This window comes from Chlorocebus sabaeus, chromosome 29 (genome assembly GCF_047675955.1).
Source record: "Chlorocebus sabaeus isolate Y175 chromosome 29, mChlSab1.0.hap1, whole genome shotgun sequence".
NCBI lineage: Eukaryota > Metazoa > Chordata > Mammalia > Primates > Cercopithecidae > Chlorocebus > Chlorocebus sabaeus.
In genome coordinates, this window is record NC_132932.1 from 23,128,256 (window position 1) to 23,153,162 (window position 24,907).

General features: G+C 42.0%; 1 protein-coding gene across 2 annotated transcripts in view; it reads left to right on the top strand.

Annotated features, from left to right (window-relative positions):
• Positions 1–333: 333 nt before the first annotated feature.
• ADAMTSL3 (ADAMTS like 3) overlaps positions 334–24,907 on the top strand; it is a 402,196-nt gene continuing 377,622 nt past the window's right edge. Inside the window, exons 1-2 of one of the 2 annotated variants that reach the window (XM_007990199.3) lie at positions 334–525; positions 1,986–2,087. In XM_007990199.3, coding sequence (XP_007988390.3) covers positions 2,019–2,087 — 69 coding nt within the window. In that variant the 5' untranslated portion in view covers positions 334–525; positions 1,986–2,018. The remainder of the gene's footprint in view (positions 526–1,985; positions 2,088–24,907) is intronic. The other variant, XM_007990200.3, reaches the window with a different exon arrangement.

The window sequence follows — 24,907 nt, forward strand, 5'->3', positions numbered from 1 at the left end:
CCCGGCTCTTGGCACAACGCCTGGCGGCCGGCCCAGGGCGAGGAGTGGCTTCCAGGAAGCGGGCGGAGGAGCGTTCCAACCGAGTCTCGCCGTCGCCGCGGCCCCGCGCGCTCCGAGCTGCCCGGGCCCGGCCCCACATTGGGTCTCTTAGCGCCCCCGGCGCCTCCGGCTCAAGCCGAGGGCGCGGTGCCGGCGCGCAGGCGGACGGGCGCCTGGGCGCGCCGTGCACTTGCCGGGCGGTGCAGGTGGTGGCGCGCGCCCTTCGCCTCTGGGCCGGGTCCAGCGCCGCGCTCTGCGCGCCCGGAGGGGGCGGGAGAGGCGGGGCGGCCCCGGTCCCAGCCCCATTTAACTTCGCGGCGGCGGCGGCGACTGCGGCGCCGCGGGCTGGAGGCCGGCGTCGGGGAAGGTCTTGGTACCGGATTCCGCACGAGGTGTTGACTGGCGGCATCTGCCAGCTTCTCCCCAGCGCGCGCCGAGCCCTAGCGGCCCCGGGGCTGCACGTCCCAGATACTTCTGCGGCGCAAGGTGGGTGTACCGAGCTCGGCGCAGGGCGGCCCCGCAGCGGTCGGGGGAAGGCACTCCCCAGAGGGAGTAAGACTTGGAGCAGTGGCCTCTCTAAGCAAGTTGGGGGACCCCAAGCAGAGTCAGGGCGTGCCACGCGGGCCCCAGGGGGCCTCAGGACTGGGATGCTCCTCACGGCTGGGCACCTCGGGTCGGGCGGGCTCCGTGGCGTCCCGGAAGGTTCAGGGAGAGTCTTTCGGGGGCACTTCGCGGGCTGAGGGTCGTTCTTGATTATGGGGGAGCTCCACAGGGTTGGAGTTTTTCAGGATTGGGAGTTAGTAAGCAGAAACCTCGCGCGTCCGAAGGTCCGTCCGACTGGCAACTGGGGAGCGAGCGCCCAGAACGCCAGGGGTTGAGGCGATGCGCAATCGTGGAAAGTGGGCGTGGGGGTGACCAGGACGCGGCAGAGGCGCTGGAGGAGCGACTTTGAGGCAGCGGGTAGTCGGAGGAGTGTGCGCTAGGTAGGCTGGTGCGAGCGGGCGAGGGGGGCGCAAAGTTCCAGGGCCTCGCGCTGGCCGCCTCCCTTCAGCCGGGAGTCGCCGCCTCAGGTCGGAAACAGCAGCACATTTGCGGATCGCATTAGGCCAGGCCCTTAATGCTTTCTCCAGATGGAGAGAAGCCACCGACCCGCCCCCGGACACCAGCTCCGCCAAGGCGCCCGCGAGGCGAAGCGAGTCGAGTGTGACCTCGGCTTTTCCAGTCTCGACTCATACTGATTTCCCTGTAAATTGACAGGAAAAGTAAGGGAAAGAGTCCCTGCTTCCCTCCTGATTTCAGCTGACCTCTGCTGGCTCGCCCTCACCTACTCTTAGAGATTGTGTTAGGCTGGCTTGGGGGCTATGTCCTCCAAACCTCCCTGAACTTAGCTAGCTGTCAGGCGTCTCTGTGGTTGTGGGTGCGGGACCTTGAGGGCGCACGTGTCATCTAGCGAGGAAAGCCTTGAACTATCAGAGTCTGCGTTTCATTCCTAAAATGTCACTATCTTGCTGTGTGACCTTAGGCAGGTCCTTTCCCTCTCTGGGCGGCTTTGTTGTCTTAGTCTCATTTTTGCCGCAAGCAGCAGAAGCTGGCCTAAACCTTGGCTCTGTGCTGGCTTCCTGAGTCAAATGCCAATAGCCACACCCTACTGCTGACAGATGGGCTGGGAGGTGGTTGGGGCAGGATTATCTCAGCTTCTGAAGAGCTGGAGGTATGAGTTGCCCACTGGAGACAGGTACAGCCCTCGCCTAACTTTGATGTGGACCTTCTAAAGGGAGCCCAGTTATCCTGCACCCTGCAGTAGGCAGCCCCAACCTGGGCCAACACAAACCTTTCCAAAACAGTATCTGGGCTTCAGGGTCCTTCTGTCTAATGGGTCTCTTAAGTCATGGTTACTGCCATGGGGGCCAGAGCTGGTTGGTAATGAACTCTTTCCTCTTTTGTAGGCTACAACTGAGACCCAGAGGAGACCAGACCCCATGGCTTCCTGGACGAGCCCCTGGTGGCTGCTGATAGGGATGGTCTTCATGCACTGTACCCTGCAGCAGGTAAGGTCATAGGGAGGGGAAGGGAAATGGTGGACATCCCTCTGTTTACTCAGAAGCATTATTGTAGACCACCTGAGATGTGGCATGATTAGTGTTAATCCTACACCAGAGAACTAAACTTTCTTTCCTGTCTCCAGCCAATGGTATTTCTGGTTGGCTTAGCTGTAAGGATTATCTAGATCCCTTGGGTCCTCTCTGAATCCTGAGTAGGGCCTTAATAGCACTGTGGATACCGAACACCAGTGATGACCTGGGGCTGTGATGGACCCTGTCATTTCAGACTAGAATGGCTGTCTGCATGTGCCCAGTAGAGGCTGGATTGCTGGAGACCAGGAAACAATTAATGGGCAGAGCCAGGTTCTGGCCCTAGCTAAGCTGCTAAATGAATATTCTGAGTTTACCTCTATCATCACATATCCCACTGTTTTATCCCACAGTCCTCTCTTTAGACTTCTGCTGTCTTTTCCAACCAACTTGAGAGGACCCGGCTCATGAATTCATCCTTATTTGCCTATAGGACAGACTCAAACAAAGGAGCGAGGCTAGCATTGCCTAAGAGACATAGGGAGTAATGGGGACAGTGGCAAAGTGCAGAACACATGCTCCATCTATTAAGAGCAGCCTCTACTCAATTCCATCTGATCATTGCTAAGTGGAGACACAAGCCCAGGATTGCCAGATCTTATTTTTCAAGCCAGCTGGATCACCTAGATTTCTCACAAAATTTCCCAGTTTTTAAAGCATTGAAAGGCAGATAAATGTGTTTGCACCCTGGATTCAGCCAAGCAGTTTGCAGCCCCAGATCTAAAGGTAGGGCACATCTTAGTATTGTGTCCCAAGGGCTGCTGCTAGCTCCGTACAGTGTCTTATGAATTAGAACAAGGCAATCCCTCCCTGCAGACATAACTTCTCAAATACATGGCTTGGTGGCCTGTGTATCCTCAGGGTCTAGGAAGGGACTTGTCATTAAGGGTTTGAATGTCTGTTAAATAAACATGCATCCATGAATGAAGATACATACCCTGGGATAAATTAATCAAACTTCTCTGCCTCTTGTTTCACTTTCTTGGACTTAGTGCCTCTAAGGCCTCTTTCGACTCCAATGCCCTGTGAATTATGTGATGCACAAAGAACTGGTCAGCAAGGTACATCTTCTCCCCATTATCCCATTTTATCAATGCTATCCTATAATCATATTAATAGAGATCTTTTGTTAGAACAAAAATTAAGTGTTTTCAGGATGATGTTAGGGTTCCCTGGCCAGCGAGATGACTGTTGACGTAAAAAGGTGGAGACTTACGTTTCTGTCTCATCAGCAGATCTGAAACAGGCTTTGAGAGCTTCAGAGATTTGTTCCTCGTCAAATGGGGCTGAGGCTTCAAGGCACAGTGTTTCATTTTGCCTTCTTTCACCTTATAAAATTTAAATATGCTTTGAGGCAGTCTGTTGACCTTTGGCCAGGGGCAGTGTTTGCCCAGCTTGAGTCACTCACTGACCTCTTTTGGATTTTTCCATATCTTTGTGCCTGTGGCAGTGCTGTTTCCATGTATCAAGGCAGTGTGCATAGAAGGTCATAAAAGGAGATTTCAGACCAGCGGTCTTCATCATTCACGCCACCCACTGTTCGGATCCCAGCTCTACCGCTTCATTGCTGCTGTCACGCAACAGTAATGAAGCGGTATAATGAACTAGTGTAATATTAGTATAGACCTCAGAATTGTTTGGAAGAGTTAATCCATTGTGAAGTGGAAAAAAACTGAAAAATCAAACCAAACAGTGTCTGGCACGTAGTAAGTGTACAATAAATGTCAGCATTCTACTGTTGCTGCTGCGTGTCAGCATTAGAAGCTTGAAGCGAGCGCAGTGCCTGTATTTTCTGGTGTAGAGCCTGTAGGGGGCACTCAAGAGGTATCAGCTGTGGAGGGCCTGATCTTCCGGGAGTGTGGGTGGGCGTGGCCAGGTCTGTCTCACCACAGGCCCCGAGAGAAGGTTCTAATGAAGGGTGATTGGTCAGCCCTGGGTCCCTGTCCATGGGTTAGACGCTCTGTTTTTTCCGTAGAGTCAGCCTGAGTTTGACTTAAAGCCGCCCCTCTGAAGTATCTTGTGATTTTGGTGTTTAGGTGGGGCTTAAGGTGGTCCCTAGCATCTACGCTTGCTTCGCATGTGCTGCCACCAGGTGGTTGTTAGAAAACTACCAGATGCATGAGGCTGAGCTGTGAGGAGCAAAGGATGCGCCAACTAATTAATGACAAATAGAGTTTCTTTTCTTTTTTTTTTTCTTTTATTTTTTTGAGACATGGTTTCACACTGTTGATCAGGCTAGAATGCAGTAGCATGATCTCGGCTCACTGCAACCTCTGCCTCCTGGGTTCAAGCAATTCTCATGCCTCAGCCTCTGAGTAGCTGGGACTACAGGCGCCCACTACCACATCCAGCTAATTTTTGTATTATTAGTAGAGATGAGGTTTTGCCATGTTGGTCAGGCTGGTCTCGAACTCCTGACCTCAAGTGATCCGCCCACCTCAGCCTCCCAAAGTGCTGGGATTACAGATGTGAGCCACTGCGCCCGGCCACAAATATATTTTCTTTATTGAATCAGCAAAAATGTAAACTCTTATATTCACTGCCCACAAATAAGTGTGATAGATTGTAGAGCAAGGTATGAGGCTGGCAGTTCCTTGTTTTTGTAACTCGTTCTTGACCATTCCTGGAGGAGCTCACTGTTCCCCTCATCCAGGCAGCTGGAGCGGCCTCCCTTCTTCCTGTCTCACAGGCCCTGGAAGCTTCCTGTTGCTCCAGGCTTCTCCTTACGGACCTGATTTTCCCAGAGAAGACAGCAGCTGCTGTTCCTACTCTCTCTTCCAGCCTGGAGTATTTGAGAGCTTTCCAAACTTTATCCTGAACACCTTGAAGATGAGTCCTATGTTGACTGTGCCCTGAATTACAACTTGCCCCCTCCCTTTTTTTTTCTCTTGCCCAGGAGAAGAATAAACAACCTTATCTGTTCACTAATTTAATTGTCATAGGACGGCTTCCTAGCTCTCTGGCCAAGTGCCTTTAGAAACTGTTTTAACATTGGTCATGTGGCTTGCGATTATCTCTTTAAACAACCATGTCAAGATGGCTTCATGTATATCTGAATGGCCTTCCACCATGTTTTCCCCTGGGGAGGCGCTGTACTGTTTAGATTCTCTGGCAAATTCTGTCCTTTCCCATTTCCTGTGACTCTGGATGGAATAGCCTTTTCAGAAGAATGACTCGATCTTTGACCGTCTTCACTGCCAAGTTCATAGATATCTACTGGAACAGATCCCTCGAGGTCACAGTTTTGAAAGACAGGAGACATTTGGATGAAGTCCTGGAAGGTCTTATAAGTCTGTGGTGACCTCCTCTGGAGGGAGGATTTTGAAAATTTCAAAACACAACTTGTAAAATAAGCAATATCTGAGTTGGCTCTGATCCTGTCCCCTGGGTCTTGTTGGTGCATAAGTATAAGACAGAATTATTTAACTGTTTTTTTTTTTTCTGATCCTGAGGCTGGAGGCTAGTGTAGAAGGCTGACCTTGCAGAGGGTTTTGAGGTAGGGTGGGAATGGAAGGCCAGGTGGCCTCGGGTAGATGTCGTTTGAACTCCTGTTGCCTTCATCATAATGTTTGGTGGAGCTGCCAGGCTGAGAGTGTGGATGTCCTTGGGATGTGTGACAGGTTGCCTAATGCCCCCCAGATATGTCCATGTCCTAATCCCTGGAACTCATAAATGTTCCCTTATATGGCAAAAAGGACTTGGCAGATGTGATTAAGAATATTGAATTGGGGAGACTATCCTGTATTACGCAATCACAACAGTCCTTATAAGAGAGCCACAGGAGGGTAAGAGGCAGAGGAAGTAGAAGATACTACCATGGAAGCCAGAGGCTGGGAGAATGTTGCCAGGAGCTAATGCATGCCAGCAACCTCTAGAAGTTGGAAGAGATAAGGAATGGATTTTCTGCTCAAGTCTTCAGATGTAGCTGGCTATAGTGACACCTTGATTTTAGTCCTGTAAAAACGCATTTCAGATTTCTGACCTTTAGAGCTGTAAAAGAATAAACTTGTGTTGTTTTAAGACCTAAAATTGTGGTAATTTGTTACAGCATCAAGAGGAAACTAATACAGGATGTCGAGGGTGGCCTTTGAATCTTGCCCTGCTTGCTGCCGCCAACACAGGCATCCCTTCTCCACCTCCAGTAACCCAGGTGCAATCATAGGTGCTGAGAGAGGCTGACAAAGTCACAGAATTGACATGAGGACAAAAAAAGTGCCATTTGAGTGTTGGTGGCTTAGCCCAGGCCTCTTATTCACCTTCTACAACAATCTCACACTCCATAGCAATTTCACCATCCAAGTTCCCCCAATTGACCCTGCTATTGCTGTTCACCCTTGATCATGTCAATCACGGGCGGTGAGGATGGAATCCTAAGGAAGACAGTCCTGGGTCAGGGTTCAGGGAACTTCCTCTGTGGGTAAATCAACTCAAGGTAGCTCTGACTCTGACATGGCACATAATTCCTTTTAGATCAGCCTAGATTTGGCTGGGTTTGGCCCCTCGAGAAGTCATAACCTTGTGTCTGAGTGTTGCTCCATGTTGGGTGATCTGGGAGAGTTGGGGCCTCTGAAAGACACAGATTCATTGAGAAGTCTCATTTCAGTAAGGTATAAATATGGAGCCAATCACTGGTCCAGTCATGCCTTGTGAAATCGCCTTTTCCCATCCCTTAATGGAATCTTAGGAAGATCCAATTTTGATTATTAAAAGTTCAGTTCATTTAAAGTTTTGATTCTCAACTTGATTTAAATCTCGTCTCCCTTTCCTGTAGTCTGGGGTTGACACATGGCTTCAGGTACCCAAAGTTGCACAGGGCTCTTTTCCCCCTACCATGGAATGGTAAGGGTGTGGTGGGGACTGGTTCTGAGATGCTTCTTCCTTTTATTTCTTCTGGATCCAGCTTTCCAAGGGTAGCAAACAAGGAGAGGGGAAGAGAACAAGGGCAATCAGCTCTTTACTTAACTGAATGCCTCTCTCTGGTAGTTGTCACTGCCACTCCAGCTCTCTCTCAACCCTCTGCCCTCTGGGTAGCAGATGTGAGTTCTTTGGAGGGCTCCACAGGACACTTCCTGCAGCAGGCAGTCCATCTTCAGCTTGCCAATTGCTACCGGGGTCTTCTCACCTAGCAGGCAGCCTTATTGGATGAAGTGTTGGCTGGAGAGCTCAAACCCAGCTCCCTTTGGTGTAGTCTAGCTGACCCATAGGAAATACTGCATCTTACTGTGCCAGACAGTGGGAAGATGGAATGCTTCAATGCTGCCTCCTCTCTCTGTCCTGCCAACTCCCTTCAGTTCTCCTTTCCTTGCTCTGATAGACCTAGGGAGAGATCAGCAGGCCCACAGTCTAAGCAGATGTCCATCTGCGGAGTGGATGGACATTCTCTTCTTGCAGCCGCCCCCAGTGTCTATGAGTGTTTCTCGTTTTCTTCATTTTCATTTCTAATGGCTGTGTTCCACTGTACTTATGGATATGCCATAATGGCATAAGTGGCATTATGTGTTATTTAAACCCATTATTTCTTTATTGAACATTTGGGTTGCTTCCTGGATGGTTTGTTCACTCGTCTTTACCATCAGACACCTGAAATGAACGTCTTATGCTCACATCTTTGCTCACTTGTTTATTTCTTTAGAATAATCCTTTCTTATTGTACTGTGCTTTGCTACACACTTGATACACATTGTGGCCTTCCTCCTTTCTCCCTGTTTCAGTTCTGCATAGAGCTTTTCCAGCACTCCAGGTTTAATGTCATAAATGTACTTCCCATGACCTTGTCCCCCGAGTAATTTTGGATCAATGCTCCAGTCTGTGTTGACACTGGTGATGGAGTCTGAGCAGGAAGATATTGGGTCATCCTGGATGCAGACTGAATGTCATTACAACGTTGCCCCAAAGCCTGAAAATCTGCAAGACAGAGTCATTGGCTAGATCCAGTGAGAATCCTGTGGAAGAATGAATGGGCGCTCTCTCCTTGTGTGTTGCCTGCGATCCCTGCACTCCTTTTTCGCCTTCTACCTCTGACCTTTCCATCTTACTCTCTTTCTTTGGCTCCTCTCTAGCTTTTAAAAAATGCTTTTCAATTCCAGAGCTCTGCCTTTGCCCTCCCCTCTCTCCCTCCACATGCTCTCCCAGGCAGCCTCCATCTCTCCAGAGGCTCCTGCCTGGGGGTTATCACGTGGAGACCCAGGTCTCATGATGATGCAGTCTCTCAAATGTAAACTTTTGAGGTTTTCTTCAAATAGCGTTATATATACCGAAAAGATAAAAAGTTATCCATTATTTTACATTAACTGTTAAATGTAAACATTAAAAATAAACACAATGTTGATAACTCTGTTTTGGCTTTTCTTCTTTCTTTCTTTCTCTTTTTGTTTTTAAACTCAAGGGTCCCTTCAAAATGGAAGAGGCTGAGCACCTCAGAGAGGCTTCTGTTTGCCTCTTCAGTGAGCTGCAGACCAGTATATCCATGAGCTACCATGCACCAGAATGTTCCTTGGTGGTGTCAAGCACAAATGCTTCTCAAACCAAAGTCCTTACCTCTCACTGCGCTCTCTTGCTGTGCCTAGATTCTCCATCACCCAGCCATTTGAGCCAGATCCTGGCATCACTGTAGATGCCTTCTTCTTTATTGTACCTGCCCTGTAGTGGCCATTCAGCCACTAACTCCCATTTGTCCCATCTCAGAAATGTCTTTTAAATGTTTCCTTCTTTCAGTTTCCATTGATGCTGTGTGTTTGAAGAGTAGGGACATGGCAGCATGGAGTATGAGATAAGGATGAACAAAGATAGTCTGTGTCTGGGCACAGTGGCTCATGCCTGTGATCTGAGCACCTTGGGAGACCAAGGCAGGAGGATTAGTTGAGGCCAGAAGCTTGAGATCAGGTTGGAAAACATAACAAGACTTCATCCCTACCAAAAATTTTAAAAATTAGCTGGGTATGATAGATGTGCTTGTAGTCCCAGCTACTTGGGAGGCTGAGGTGGGAGGGTCGCTTAAGCCCAGGCAGTTTGTGGCTACCCTGGGGACGATCTTGAAGAACATGTAAAGGGCTTTACTCAGTTAATAACATGGAGTTCTGTGGTTACTGATCAGGAAGTAGTGGAGGCACCATTGTGACACCATTGGACCACTGGGGACACACTTCTGCAAAACATAATTGGGAGCCCTCTTCCAGGCAGGCAATGATGAGACTTTAAACCCAGTTTTCAAGAGCAAACTGGGTGGAGAGTTAGTTGTAGACAAGAGGATATGAACGTGGGGATGATGTTAGAACCTGAAGAAGTGGAACTTGGAACTTGGTAAGTGGGATTGAGAGAGAGAGGGAGGAATCAAAATTCCTTCAGGTTCCAAACAAGTGTTAGGGACAGATGAAGGTGGAAATTCACCCTGATCTTGGGAAATAATTGGTTACATTTGAAGTAGTAGTTTGGGGGACTACATGGAGTCTCACCTTTGGGGGAAGGTGAGGCACTGAATAAATGAAGTATATACTACTCTTTGAGAGAGAAACAGGGTCATTAGAGAGGTTTTCCTTAGCAGAGTGTATTCAGTATATTCATACCCTAAAAAGAAAGCAGCCAGGAGAAAGGGAGAGGTTGAAGATAGAAGAGGAAAAAACCAATTACATGTAATTGTTTCATAACAGAAAAAATGTAGGCAGTGTTCCTCCATTGCATTACTAATGGATCTTAAAGCACCAAAGCTAACATCTTATGGAAACCACATTTCAGGGTTTATGATTGTGATTGCTTTCAGTTTATTTTTACAAAGATGCTAATTTCCATAAATAGCATGGAAGCATAAAGCAGTTTCCTCTCCAAGTATTTCATGCAATTACTTTCTGGAATTTGTCAGCACTGAACAGCTCCGGCCAACGTATGCTATAAATTATTGTGGTCAAATACTCAGAAATGCTTTTATTCTCCAAGCCTTCATTTACAAATAAAACGACATTTTATTTTGAAAATAATTTAAAAACAAAGAGTAACTATTTTACTAATAAAATAATATTTACAGTTTTAAGGGGCTTTAAATTCTCTTTACTCTCTTTTGAAATTACCTTTGTGATTTTTTAATTTAAAAACAGCACATATTCATTATAAAAATATAGAAAACACAGGAAGGGACAATGATGAAAATAAGCATCACCTTTAATTCTACGAATTGTTAGGATTTTATTGTATAGATTTCCGATATTCTTCTTAGAATATTAACAAATATGTATATTTTAAACAGTGGCTATACTCTATTTTGATAACTATTTAAAAAATTTAACATTATAAGGAATATTTTTTACATATCATTAAATATTTTCCTATAGTAATATTAAATGTATTCATGCTGTTACATCATTTGGATGTGTCATGCTTTATTAACTAGTTCTTCACACTGAGCGTCGAAATGTATTCAAATAAGTGTTTGTTAAGACATATAATTTTTGGGTCAAGAAGTTTGTGAAATTTTAAGACCTTTAATATATACTACAAATTGTCTTTTAGAAAATTCCATTAATGTCTATGCTTACCTTGCAATAGTTGGCACTATAAGATTAAGGAAATTTTATTAGTAAGAGGTTATTAAAAATACTTGGGGCCATTCGTATTACTGCTTTTTTGTATATTGTCTCCTTAAGGCATTAGAAATGGAATAGCAGGGCTGGGCACAATGGCCACACCTGTAGTCCCAGCACTTTAGGAGGCTGAGGTGGAAGGATTGCTTGACCCCAGGAGTTCAAGGCCAGTCTGCACAGTATAGGGAGACCCCCATCCCTACAACAGATAAAGATAAATTATCTGGGCGTGGTGGTGTGTGTGCCTGTGGTACCAGCTACTTGAAAGGTTGAAGCAAGAGGATCACTTGAATTTGGGAGGTTGAGGCTGCAGTGAGCTCTGATTGTGCTATTACACTCCAGCCTGGGTGACAGAGCAAGACTCTGTCTCAAAAAAAAAAAAAGAAATAGAAAAATAAATTTTCATCTTCATATGTATGCCCATTTCTCCATGGGAATCTTACTAATTTGTAAGTACTCCTTATATACAAAGAGTATTAATTTTTTATCTTATGTTGCAAATAATTTTCCCATTTTGTCATTTACATTTTATTTTTGTTTATGTTTTGGATATACTGCCATTAAAAATTTTTAAGTAGTCTACTCTAGGAGTCTCTTACTTTTTTAACTCTCTACTTTTGTCATGCTTAGAAGTAACTTCATGTTGGGAGAAAATATATGGATATCTATATTATCACCTAGTCTTATATTTCGTTTTAAATATTTAAATATTTATTTTAGAATATATTAGTTAATCTTTCAGTCTTTTCCTGTGCTGATTCGTACTTTTAAAGTTATTGTACCTTTGTAATGTGTTGGTATCCACTAAGGCAAGACCTCCCTTCATTATTATAGTTTTGTCTAGTCCAGGTCTTTAAATTTTTGGTCACATTCCAAGAACAAAAAGTTCTGTTGTTTTAAATGGCATATGGCATAATAGAGGAGTAACAAAAGTTCCTTCTCTCAAAACTTTGAAAAACAAACAGCAACAAAAAGAACAGTTTATCTCTAATGAAGCAAGGAAATGGTGCCAGCTTCCAAACACAAATTATGAAGGTTTTTTTTTTTTTTTTTTGAGTACTGTGGTCTGGATGTAGGGGAAAGAAGATCCTGAAGATTGGCATGTGTTTCCTTGGATTCTGAGCAGGACAGAGATTTCTGTAAGGATTTCCTATGTAATAAACTTTTGTAAGAACAGTGAAATTGGTGGCCCTGAGTGGGACTTGAAAGAAGCAGTTATTGTCCCCAAAAAGGCCCAGTTTGACACCAAAAATGACAAGGTACATAGAATTGACAGGGAACCCTTATTGACCAAAAATTTTATTGTCCATGTGTACAACACAGCCTCCTACAGAGGGAGACTGGTGGAGGTGAAATGGGATGAAGAGGTCAGTGGGGTGGAAGAGCAACCCTTTCCATAACAAAGAGCCTACAGGTTAGGGTCTCTCTTGAGATCCCTGATGACTTTTGAATGCTGAAAATGAAGAGAAGATGGGACTCCAAAGAAAAGAAAATAACACATTTAGTGATAGGATTAACCAAACACCAAAGCATAATGGAAGTTAGGGACTACTCTATTCATTCTCTGTCTCATACACCATGTCCTCTTTATGCTGTTCTTCAGCAAACAGCTGACGCCACTAGAAACAACAAAAATAAGTGCCATGGAATAAGCAATTGGGAACATGCTAGACAAAACATGCACCCAACAAGATGAAATATAAAAAACAAAAATATACAAATGATGATAGAAAAATGATGACAAAGGAGACCCAACATATGCATAGTTAATATTTTTGAAAAAGAGAACAGAAAATATTCAACAATCCAAGGAAAACTTTTCTCACTCTTTTTCTTTCAGGTCTTTGTAAATATTGATTCTGTTTTTTTGGCATTGAGTATTACTGAAGAGAAGTCTGTGGTCAATTTGATATTTTCTCTGTTTTTTTCTCACTTTGTCTGACACTATACCTACATGATTTCTTCCTTATTCTGAAGTGTCATATCAGGACATGATATAAACAATTTTTATACAAATTTTTTTTTAATCTGTGTGTGTGTATGTTTGTGTTTCAGGAACTTTAAAAAATGGGGTCATCAAATATGTAATGTTTTCGTTTTTATTTTTGCTATTCTTTTCCTAAGCTCACTTTTTCTGTTGTCTTGAAATGTTTCCTTTAAACTCATATTTCTACCTGAGCTTTTAAGAAGGGAGACCGAGTTGTTCATAATGTGTTTTTGACTTTTTTTGAGTAATTTATTTAGTAATACATGTTCTTTGACTACATTTTGGTTCTGTTTCTTGCTATTTTTAAAAATTTGTGTGCATCAATCCTGTGAACATTCTGTTCTGATGGGTATTCTCTTCTTAATGGGGCTCTGCTCTATGTGTTTCCCATCCTCCTTGGACCAAGAGACTAACCAGAGCGTATTTTCTTTCTTGGTAATGATAGAGATACAGAAAACCCAAATGCACATGAGTCTTTTAAGCTTCTGCTTATGTTATTTTCTGCTAACATCCCACTGACCAAAGCAACTCACACAGCTGAAGCCATAGTCAGGGAATAGGAAGCATTCTTACCTACTACGAGGCCAGAGGGCAGAGCAAATTATACAGTCTTGTCTGAAGTTATTAGGGCAGGGGAGTGTGCTCCTCCCATGGAGATTTTCTATATCTGTGTGTGTTGGAGGACTGAGTTTTTTTTTTTTTTTTTTTTTAGATGGAATAGCACTCTGTCGCCCAGGCTGGAGTGCAGTGGCATGATCTTGGCTCACTGCACCTCCGCCTCCTGGGTTCAAGTGATTCTCCTGCTTTAGCCACTCCAGTAGCTGGGATTACAGGTGTGTGCTACCACGCACAGCTAATTTTTGTATTTTTAATAGAGACAGGGTTTCACCATATTGGCCAGGCTGGTCTTGAACTCCTCGCCTTGTGATCCGCCCGCCTTGGCCTCCCAAAGTGCTGATACTACAGGTGTGAGCCACTGCACCTGGCCAGGAGTGAGTATTTTTGAAAAAAATCTAATCTACTGTTGTGGCAGGCTTTTCTTTAAGGCAGCCTAGTTCCAGGGAGCATGCTTTAATCACTACACTCTCACAACCCTCATAAATGAAATTATGACTTTGGGAGGAGTTGACAGAAATCAGGTCTCCATGATCTGCCACAGCCTTACTTCATGAAATAGATGTTTATATACCATAGGGGCTGAGCATGGTGGCTCACGCTTGTAATCCCAGCACTTTGGGAGGCCAAGGCAGGTAGATCACCTGAGGTTAGGAGTTCGAGACCAGCCTGGCCAACATGGTGAAACCCCGTCTCTACTAAAAATACAAAAATTAGCCAAGCTTGGTGGTGCACGCCCATAGTCCCAGTTACTCGGGAGGCTGAGGCAGGAGAATTATTTGAACCTGGGAGGTGGAGGTTGCAGAGAGCTGAGATCACACCACTGCACTCCAGCCTGGGTGACAGTGCGATATTCTGTCTCCAAAAAAAAAAGAAAAAAAAAAAGAAAAAGAAAGATGTTCATAATTTATAGGAAGAGGCTTTGATTCTTTATTTACTATCTCACTCATAATCCTAACTCTAACTCTAGACTGAAGTCTATAGCAGTAGAAATCCAGAAAATAATTCCTCTTAATCCCCTAGGTCAGTGGTATTATTTAAATTTTTTGACTGTGACTCACGGGAAGAAATGCATTTTATATTATGACCACACACACACACACACATACACACATGCACACACGTATGTTTTTCATATTAGTGAAACAAAAGTTTCGGGAAACAATACTTATCCTATTTGTTTTTCTTTTCCATTCTATTTCATTTCATTCTATTCCAGTTGATTCTGTGAAAAAATGGCTAAGACCTAATCAATTCATTTTATAACCCACTAATGGAATGTATTCACAGTGTGAAGAAATACTGCTCTGGTTAATAGACCCCATTCTCTGTCTACCTGTGTGTGTATTGAGGTTGGTGTCTGGTAACTGAGACACTCAGCATAACTGCCTGATTCTGGTCAACTGATGTCTATATTAACTTTGCTCTCCTGGGATGATGTCTCCTGGGCTAAACCAACTATTGCCAACGGTGTGCAGATAAAACTGTAATTGACAGCATGCTTAGTTATCAGCGTTCTTCAGAGCTATCTAGATGTTCATATTCTTTCACTCCTTTGACCTAGTAACATGAGGAATTATATTAATAGGTTTCTGAATATTGAATCATCCTTGTGTTCCTGGCATTAACTGTACTTGGCCATGGTATATTGTTTTTTTAATATTCAGCTGGATTTGGTTTGCAAATATTTTATTGAAAATTACTACATCTGTATTCATAAGAGATGTTGGTTTGTACTATATTTTTCAGGTTTTTATATCAAGATTTTTACTAACCTCATAAAACGCATTGGGTACTTTTCATAATTTTTCCTTTTCTGGGTCTGTTTAAATTGCACAGAAATAACCTGTTCCTTGAAGGTTGGAAAGAACTTGCCAATAAAATAAAGAGGACACAGAAGTTTTTGGGGGCAGTACTACTTTGACATCCTCTTTACTTTTTATACAATTGTTGGAGTGTTCGGGATTTCTCCAGATTCTTTAATCCGTTTTGATCAATATAAAATACAAAAAGATAATTTGTATTTTCCTGGAAACCTTCTGGACAGCAAAGGCAAATATTTTATACTTTTTCAAAAAATTTTCAAGTTATTTTGCAATGACATTCTGATTTATTCTCTCTTCAGAGAATGTGGGTTTTATTTCATTTCATTTTTTGAAATGTAGTAAGGTGCTCAATTTTATGTGTGTCCCAAAGATATTTGATAGTTGGACATTTTGTGAATTTTCACAGCTATTTGACAATAAATTATATTCTCTGCATTGAAGAATATTGTTCTGATGTCCCCGACTCTTCTTTACTAGTTATCTCCCTCCGCTTTTCCACTCCCACACTAATTCCCATTTAGTTCTAGTGGGGAGCAATCTAACTCTTTTGTTTTCTTGTCACCTATTGATCTGTGTCCTCAGGAGCTCTGTCAACAAATGCTTGCCTAGCTGTTTTTGTATGCAAAGATACTTCTCTCCTTAGGAGGAATAATGGGCCTAGCTGTTGGGTAAGATTAAATTCTGCTTTCCCATTTGCTGATTTTGCCTCTGGGTGGCTTTTTAGTTTTTACAATATTATCAATAAAGGGATATTTAACACCTTTGTGCAACAAGCATTTCTCTTTATTACTAAGTTGTACCATTAGTAGCCTGGGAGAGTGTCTTGCCGACCTATGCTCACTCGCATTTGAGATCACTAATAAAATGTTAACTGCATAGAAGCCTGGGCATTTTAAACCCTGTCACCCTTAAATCGAAACAGAAGTGGCCACCTTGGGAATCAGAGTAGAGAATTCTGAGGGTTGGTATGGCTCATTTAGGAGTACATTTTAAGATATATTATAAAATGGATACTCTGTGAGTCTATAGTTTGTGAAAAGAGTGACCCATATATGTTAGAATGCAAAAATAAGGTGTCAATGATGCAGGGGTGTAAATCATAAGCAAAGCTTGCTGGTACTTCAGGGGGTCTGGAAGATAGAACTCAAAGTGTGTTTGGAAGGGAGAAAGCACTATTGGCATCTTTTGCTAAGGTGAAGGCAGGGCCTGTGAAGAGGCTCTTCCTGCCTGGTTTGGGTATTCTCTGTGAAGCTGAGGGATAACTGCCCATTTGCTGGGTGTGCAGATTGTAGATCATAGTGGAAAGAAGCCAGCCTGAATGTGAGGGACATGCCTGCCCTTCTGGAGGAAAGTTGCCCATTTGTTGGCAGTCATTTGTAGTCATTATTCCCTCCAGTTGAAAGAGAAGAGAAAAGAGGTGTGGGATGGGCAGATGAAACAAGTCCAACGCCCTTTACTGTTCAACCCAAATTCCTTTCAGAGCAAACACTTCACATGTAGAATGCAGAGCTTCTTTTCCATGGAACAGGGATAAGTGGGACATTTGCAATGAATGCTGTCTTCTGCCATGACTCTCCAAGGGAAACAGACCTTCCCAGAGCCCAGTCAGGCCTTTGCTGAGGGCCTGAGCAGGGGCCATACTTCTCAGGACAGGCTTTGTGGGCTTGCGTCTTGGAGGTAGACCGGTTACTTTGAACTGACCTTGGAACTCTCCTTCCCGTCCCTGGGAGGTCCAGCATGTGGCAAGCATCATTGTTCACAGCTCCAGAGGCGGAGCACTTATGCTGCATGCTCTGTAAACACTTTCTGGGATGCATTAGCAGCTTCCATTGTCAGAGCCAGGAAAGCATTTTGGTGCATGGAGCAGAGAAGGAATGTGTAGAGTGGCAGGCAGCCATGCTCTGGCGGGCTCTGTTCAGGCCCTGTTTGTGAGAGGGCTGTTTACCTAGTTGGTGCCTTCTATGCACCTGGCTGATGATTGCTGATGTCTGGTGAGTCCTTAGCAGTGCACTTAGCAACCAGACACTTTAAAAGATAACAAAGCTTTTGGGGAGAGGGAGAGAAAACCCACCTACACCATGGAATAAACTGGCCACTGTTTATTATGGTGTTAATTGATAAAACGAATAGAAAGGCACACATACGTATTTGTACGACACAGAGCAACACAGATAATGTACTGATTGCTATCCTCAGTTTTTCCCAGTGGAGCATTGGTGAGTCCCTAGAGTGTGACAGGCCAAGGTAATGTCTCAGTCTTTGTTGGCATCATTGCTGGTTTTTTTTCTATGTTGTCTGCTGACCCTCTCTGGTGCTGATGCCCTTCCCAGGACACAGAGTGCATTGAGTAAGCCTTGGCTCCCAACATGCTTCATTCGCCAGCCCTGGGGTAGTGTCCTAGATGTTAACAGTTTTTTTCCACTCTAGGAATAACCAAGGGAAGCTTGTCCTTCAAAAGACACATGGCACGCAGGACATAGGCATCTTTTTTAAGCTGTCATGTGGAAGTACTCACTGACCTCAGAGCTCTGTTTTGTAACATAGGATTAGCACATAATTCTGAGATGCAATTAATGAATCCATTGACTAACAATCCCTGATAAGGTCAAGAAAGAAAGCTATCTTAAGGGAAACTAATATGAGACTAGGGTTGGCAGGCAGTAGAAGTGCAAGTGGAGTCCTCATCTGTATTCAGCATTTAGAATTCATGGCTTCTTCCCTGCTTTCTGTTTGTAAGGTTGTTGTATACCGAGAACTTTTAGCTTCTTTTTTTTTTTTTTTTTTTTTTTGAGATGGAGTCTCGTGCTGTCAGTGGCCGGATCTCAGCTCACTGCAAGCTCCGCCTCCCGGGTTTGCACCATTCTCCTGCCTCAGCCTCCCGAGTAGCTGGGACTACAGGCGCCCGCCACCTCGCCCGGCTATTTTTTTGTATTTTTTAGTAGAGACGGGGTTTCACTGTGTTAGCCAGGATGGTCTCGATCTCCTGACCTTGTGATCCACCCGTCTCGGCCTCCCAAAGTGCTGGGATTACAGGCTTGAGCCACCGCGCCCGGCCCTTTTAGCTTCTTTAATATGGAATGTGTGGTTTGTAAATATTTTCTCCCAGTATGTAGCTTGATTCTTTTATCCTCTTACAGGTTTTCATTTTAATTTTTATTATTTTTTTGCAGAGGAAAAGTTATAGATTTTGGTGAAGTTCTATTTATCAAAAATTTTCACTTATAGATCATGGTTTTTGGTGTCATGGCTAAGAATGCTTTGCCTACCTTAAGTCCTGAAGATTTTCTCCTATGTTTTCTTCTAAATATTTTATAGTTTGACATTTTATATTTAAGTTAATGATCCATTTTGAATTACTTTGTTCATACAGTGTGAGGTTAAGGTCACAACTTACATTATATGGTGTGAGGTTAAGGTCAAGACTCACTTTTGCCTATGATGTCCAATTGCACCGTCGCCATTTCTTGAAAAAACATTCATCCTCCATTACATTACTTTTGCTCCTTTGTCAAAAATTAGTTGAGGGTATTTGTGTGGGTCTGTTTTCAGATTCTTCATTTTGTTCCATTGATCTATTGTTCCTATTTGTCCTACAGTGTCACACTATCTTGATTACTGTAGCTTTATAGTAAGTCTTAAAGTAGAGTGATTCCTCTTACTTTATTATCTTTATCAAAATTATTTTAACTATTCTAGTTTCTTTGCATTTCCATATCAGTTTTGCTTGTCTATACATACACACACACACACACACACACACACACAGAAAAATTTTGCTGGAATTTTGATAGGAATTGTGTTAAACCTATAAGTCAGTTTTGGGGGAAGGATAAACATTTTTACTGTGTTGAGTCTTCCCAATCCATGAATATGGTCTATCTCTTCATTACGTAGCTGTTTTTTGACTTCTATCATAAGTGTTTTGTAAAATTCTGAACAATCCTTGTTGGTTCTATAATTACATATTCTATATACTTTTTGGAGTGATGGTAAATGGTGTTGGGTTTTTCATTTCATTACCCATCCATTGGTTGCTAATACACAGAAATACAATTGATTTTTGTGTATTGATCTTGTATCTTGCAACCTTTCTGAAATCATATACTAGTTCTAGGAAGGGTTCTTTTTCAGATTTCTGGGATTCTCCACATAGACAAAGGGATATAAGACCTAAAATTAACAACCAGTACTATGTGCTGCCTTGATATCTGCTGAAACTAGGAAGTCCTTGAATGGCTTAATGTTAAGTTTCTCTCCCTAATCCATTCCCATGGATAAGGTCCATGGAAGAATTTTTAAATCATGAATAGGTGTTTAATTATGTGAAATGCTCTTTTCTGCATCAGTTTATATGATCACGTGATTTATCTTTTTTTTTTAAATGCTGTTGATTTGATGTATTACATTGATTTTCAGGTATTGAACCAGACTTGCATCCCTGAAATAAACTCCACTTGGTCATGGCATATCATTCTTTTTATATATATTGCTGAATTCTATTTACTAATATTTTGTTGAGAATTTTTGCATCTAAATTTATGAGAGATATTCACATGCTGTTTTCTTTTTTTTTTTCTTTTTTTTTGTCCTGTCATTGTCTGGTTTTAGTACTATCTTCACAAAATGAGTTGGAGAGTGTTTTCTCTTCTGTTTTCTGAAGAGATTGGTGTTCTTTACATGTTTGGTATAATTCTCCAGTGAAATTTGGATATTTCATTTTTGACAGATTTTAAACTGTGAACTCAAGTTTCTTAATAGTTATAGTATTATTCAGGTTATCTATTTTATATTGAGTGAATTTTGGTATCTTTTGTTTTTCAAGGAATGTGTCTATTTCAAATTGTTGAATTTTTCTATGTAGAATTGTTTCTTGCATTTCCTTGTTATCGTTTTATGGTTGCAGGATCTGTAGTGATATATATTTCATTCCTGATATTTGAAGTTTGCATTTTCTCTCTTTTATTCTTTGTAGTATTGCTTACTTTTTTCTTGTCAGCTTCTTGTTTTGTTCATCTTTAAAAAGAATTAGGTTTTTGTTTTATATATTTCTTCTAGTGTTTTTCTATTTTCTATTTCAGTGATTTTTGCTCTTTATTATTTTCTTCCTTCTGGTCCCTTTTTTTCCTTCTGTTTTCCATTTTATTGGGGATGGGATTAGATTATTGATTTGAGATCTTTTCTTTTTTTTCTAATGCAAGCATTTAGTGCTATAACGTTCTCTCTCTGTAACTGATTTTGCCATAACACAAAATTTGATATGTTTTACTTTCATTTTCATTCTTATTAAACAATATTTTTAAGCTTTCGTTTGTGCTATGTGCTCAATGTTTGTGTCCATCCACCTCCAAATTCATATGTTAAAATCCTACCCTCCGGCCGGGCATGGTGGCTCACACCTGTAATCTTAGCACTTTGGGAGGCGGAGGCAGGCGGATCACGAGGTCAGGAGATCGAGACCATCCTGGCCAACATGGTGAAACCCCGTCTCTACTAAAAATACAAAAAATTACCCGGGCGTGGTGGCGGGCGCCTGTAGTCCCAGCTACTTGGGAGGCTGACGCAGGAGAATGGCGTGAACCCGGGAGGCGGAGCTTGCAGTGCGCTGAGATTGCGCCACTGCACTCCAGCCTGGGCGACACAGCAAGACTCTGTTTCAACAACAACAACGACAACAACAACAACAACATCCTACCCTCCAAGGTTATGGTATTAGGAAGCAGGGCCTTTGGGAGGTAATCAACTCATGAGGGCAAGCTCTTCTGAATGAGATCAATGCCCTTAAAAAATAGGCCAAAGGGAGCTTGCTTGTCCCTTCTTCCACGTGAAAACACAATGCAAAGACACCATCTATGAACCAGAGAGTAGGCCCTCAGCAGATACTGGACTTGCTGGCACCTTGATCTTGGACCTCCCACTCTCCAGAACTGTGAGAAATACATTTCTGTTTTTTATAAGCTACCCAGTTTGTGATATTTTGGTAAAGCATCCCAAATGGACTAAGACATTTTGAGAATTTCTCTTTGACTCATGGATTATTAAGAAACATGTTATTTAGTTTCCCAGTGTTTGGAAATTTTCCTGTACCTTTCTGTTACTGATTTCTAGTTTTATTCCATTGTTGTCAAAGAATAGACTCTGTCTGATTTTAATCCTTTTAAATTCATTGAAGTTTGTTTTGTGTCCAATATGGTCTATTTTGGTGAATGTCCCATGGGCACTCTTGAAAAAAGTGTATATTCTGCTATTGTTGGGTGGAGTGTTCTTTAGAGGTCAATTAGATTTTGTTGGTTGACGGCGTTGTTTAGTTCTTCTATAATCTTGCTGATTTTCTATCTAGTTATTCAACCAATTTCTGAGAGAAAGGTGATTAAATCCTCAAGTATAGTTTCATTGAGTATAATTTTACTTTCAGTTGTATCAGTTTTTGCTTGAAATATTTTGAAACTTTGTTGTTTGGTGCATACACATTTAGAATTCCTATGTCTTCTTGGTGGTGGAACTTTCCTCTATGTCTCTGATGTTTTTCTTTACCCTGAAGTTTACTTTATCTAATATGAATGTAGCCACTTCTTTTAAAATTTACTATGAAATGTATTATTAGCATAGTATATGTGTTTTCATCCTTTACTTTGAACCTGCCTATATTATCATATCTGAAGTGAGTTTCTTATATAAAGCATATAGTTGAGTCATGTTTTTAAAAAATTCTTTCTGCCCATCAATATCTGGTATATTGGTGTATTTGCTATAATTTGACGATTTACATGAAAAGTAATTATACTAAATAATACTTCAGTTTTCCAGTTTTAAACTTATTTTGTCTTTAGTCTCACTTTTTTTTTGTTCTGCTGTTTCCCTTTTCTTATCTTCCCGTGGGTTACTTGAATTTTTTTTTAAGCTTTTATGTTGATTTTCCTATGGGAATTTTCAATTTCTCTCTCTCTCTCTCTCTCTCTATCTCTGTCTCTCTCTTTTTCTCTCCCTTCCTCTCCCCCTCATGCTTTATCTTATTAAAGTCTACTGATACCAACTTTACCACCTCACTTAGTGTAGAAACCTTATCTCTATTTAGGTCCCCTTACTCTTTACCCTTTTGAATATAGCTGTCTTAATATGTCCTCAACATAGTTTGAGCACCACATCAAATGACATAATTTTTGTTTCATCTGTCAAATATATTTTAAAAAGTCATAAGGAGAAGGATATTCTATTATCTTTACCCATATTTTTACCCATTAATTGTTGTTTCTTCCTTCCAAGAGATTTGAAGCCATCTTCTGTTATTTTATCCTTTCTTTTTAGAACACTTCTTCATCTCTTCTTTAATGGTAGGCCTTCTGGCGACAGATTCTTAGTTTTGCTTCACTTGAGAATGTCTTGATTCTAGAAGGATATTTTTGCTGGGTATAGAATTATAGGCTAAGAGTTCTGTCTCTTTTTCAGCACTTGAAACACGTTGTGCTACTGCCTTCTGTCTCTATGGTTGCAGATGAGAAATTTAATATTATTCAAATTGTTTTTTTCCTGTAAGTAATGCATTGTTTCTCTCTAGCTGATTTTTAGATTTTTGTTTGTCCTTATATTTGAAATGTTTAATAGTGATATATCTTCTTATAGTTCTTTGGGTTTGTGCTGCTTAGAATTCAGATTCTTGAATCTTTAGTTTTAGGCTTTTCCCCCAAATTGGGAAAATTTTAGCCATTATTTCTTCAAGTATTATTTTTAGGCTATATATATATGTATATTTATATATTATATATATATTCTCCTTTTTGTTCTGTGATGGTGAAAGTATTATATCCTTCGTTAATCTCCCATAGGCCTTGGATGTTCTGTTTATTTCATTTTCAGTATATTTTCTTTCTGTTGTTCAGATTGGGTAATTTCTCTTGATTTTTTTTTTTTTTTTTTTTTTTTTTTTGAGACAGAGTCTCGCTTTGTCGCCCAGACTGGCGTGCAGTGGCCGGATCTCAGCTCACTGCAAGCTCCGCTTCCCGGGTTCATGCCATTCTCCTGCCTCAGCCTCCCGAGTAGCTGGGACTACAGACGCCCGCCACCTCGCCCGGCTAGGTTTTTGTATTTTTTAGTAGAGACGGGGTTTCACTGTGTTAGCCAGGATGGTCTCGATCTCCTGACCTTGTGATCCGCCCGTCTCGGCCTCCCAAAGTGCTGGGATCACAGGCTTGAGCCACCGCGCCCGGCCTTCTCTTGATTTTTTGTTGAAGTATACTGATCTGTCATCTCACTGTGCTGAAAACCTCTGTCTGGTGAGGTGTTAAAAATTTTTTAAAGTTAAGATGTTGCATTTTCAGTTCTGTAATTTCTATTTGGGTTTTAAAAAATATCTTCTATTTCTTTCATGAGATTTTCTATTTTTTGTTTGTTTCAAGAATGCTTGAATTGCTCATAGAAACATTTTTAAGATGGCTGCTTTAAAATCATTGTCAGATAATTTGAACATCTGAGTTCGTTTCAGTGTAGGTATCTGTTGATTGTCTTTTGTCATTTAAGTTATTATTTTCCTAATTCGTAGTAAAAAAATGATTTTTAAATTATATCCTAAACATTTCGAGTATTATGAGACTCTGGATCTTGATTCAATTTAAATCTATCTTCTATTTCAGCAGACATTGTTTAGATCTGACCTTGTTTAGATCTAGTGTGTAGGTCCTTGCCTCCTTTTGTAGGCCATAATTATAAGAGTTTAATTTTTACTGCCCTTGCAATTCTATTCTGGTCTGCTTCATTCACATGCAGTGGCATTCCACACAGTAGTTCAGTTCTCAAACCTTTCGCATTGTTCATTCTGGTCAGTTTCATGTGTGAGTTGGTTAGGGGTCTGCCTAGAGGTTTATGTGCAGTTTTAAGGATTTCCTTTCTCCAGCTCCCTCCTCTCCAAGTTGCGCCTCCCCAGCCGCCACTCTATTTGTGAGGGAGAGGAGCACCATCTGCCACTGCTGGGTAAGGGTGGAAGTCCAGGGTTCTCACTTCATCTTAGCAGATATTGTCCAGCAGTGGGTGAGGGGAGTGTTACTCTGTGTTACCTGTTATTACCAGGATTAAGATGGGAGTCCAAAATCCCAACTTGGTCTTTGCTGACACCATGCCACCATTGGTGGGAGGGTAGCGTGTCCCAGAGTGTCTACTACCACTTATTAGGGTGTGGAAATTCAGACTTTTCACTCTTTGCTGGGCAGGAGTTGGGGAAGGCATCCATGGTGTTTGACGTAAGGGGGTTATTGTCAAAAAGATGTTTGTTGTGCTGGGCTGTCTTCTAGTCCTTTGACTGGAGAGAGCAGGCTTTTCTTTCCTTTTTGTGTCTGCTTGTAGGTATTTATGAGTTGCAGTGTTCCCTAGCACACAGTGCAGAACATATGGAATGTGAAAGGAAAACCCAGTGAACCCACCACTATATTGTTCCTTAAGTTCTGAGGTTCCTAGCCAGTCTTTTCTCTTCTTTTTACTTTTCCGAGACTCTTCTTATGATTGTTTGTGTGATTATGTCCAGGGTGTTTAGTTGTATTTGGGTGATGGGCAAGGGGGACATGAGTGTACACGATTTTGTCCGTAATCCAAGATTCTTTTTTATAATCCTTGAGAATTTCGATACTTTTACTAAGATATGACAAGGTTCTGATTTTTGATTGGCACGCTTTAGTTGTTTTTTTTTTTTTTTTTTTTTTGACTTAGGAATGTTTTCTTCTAGTATGTCTTTAAATATCTTTTCTTCTCTTTTAG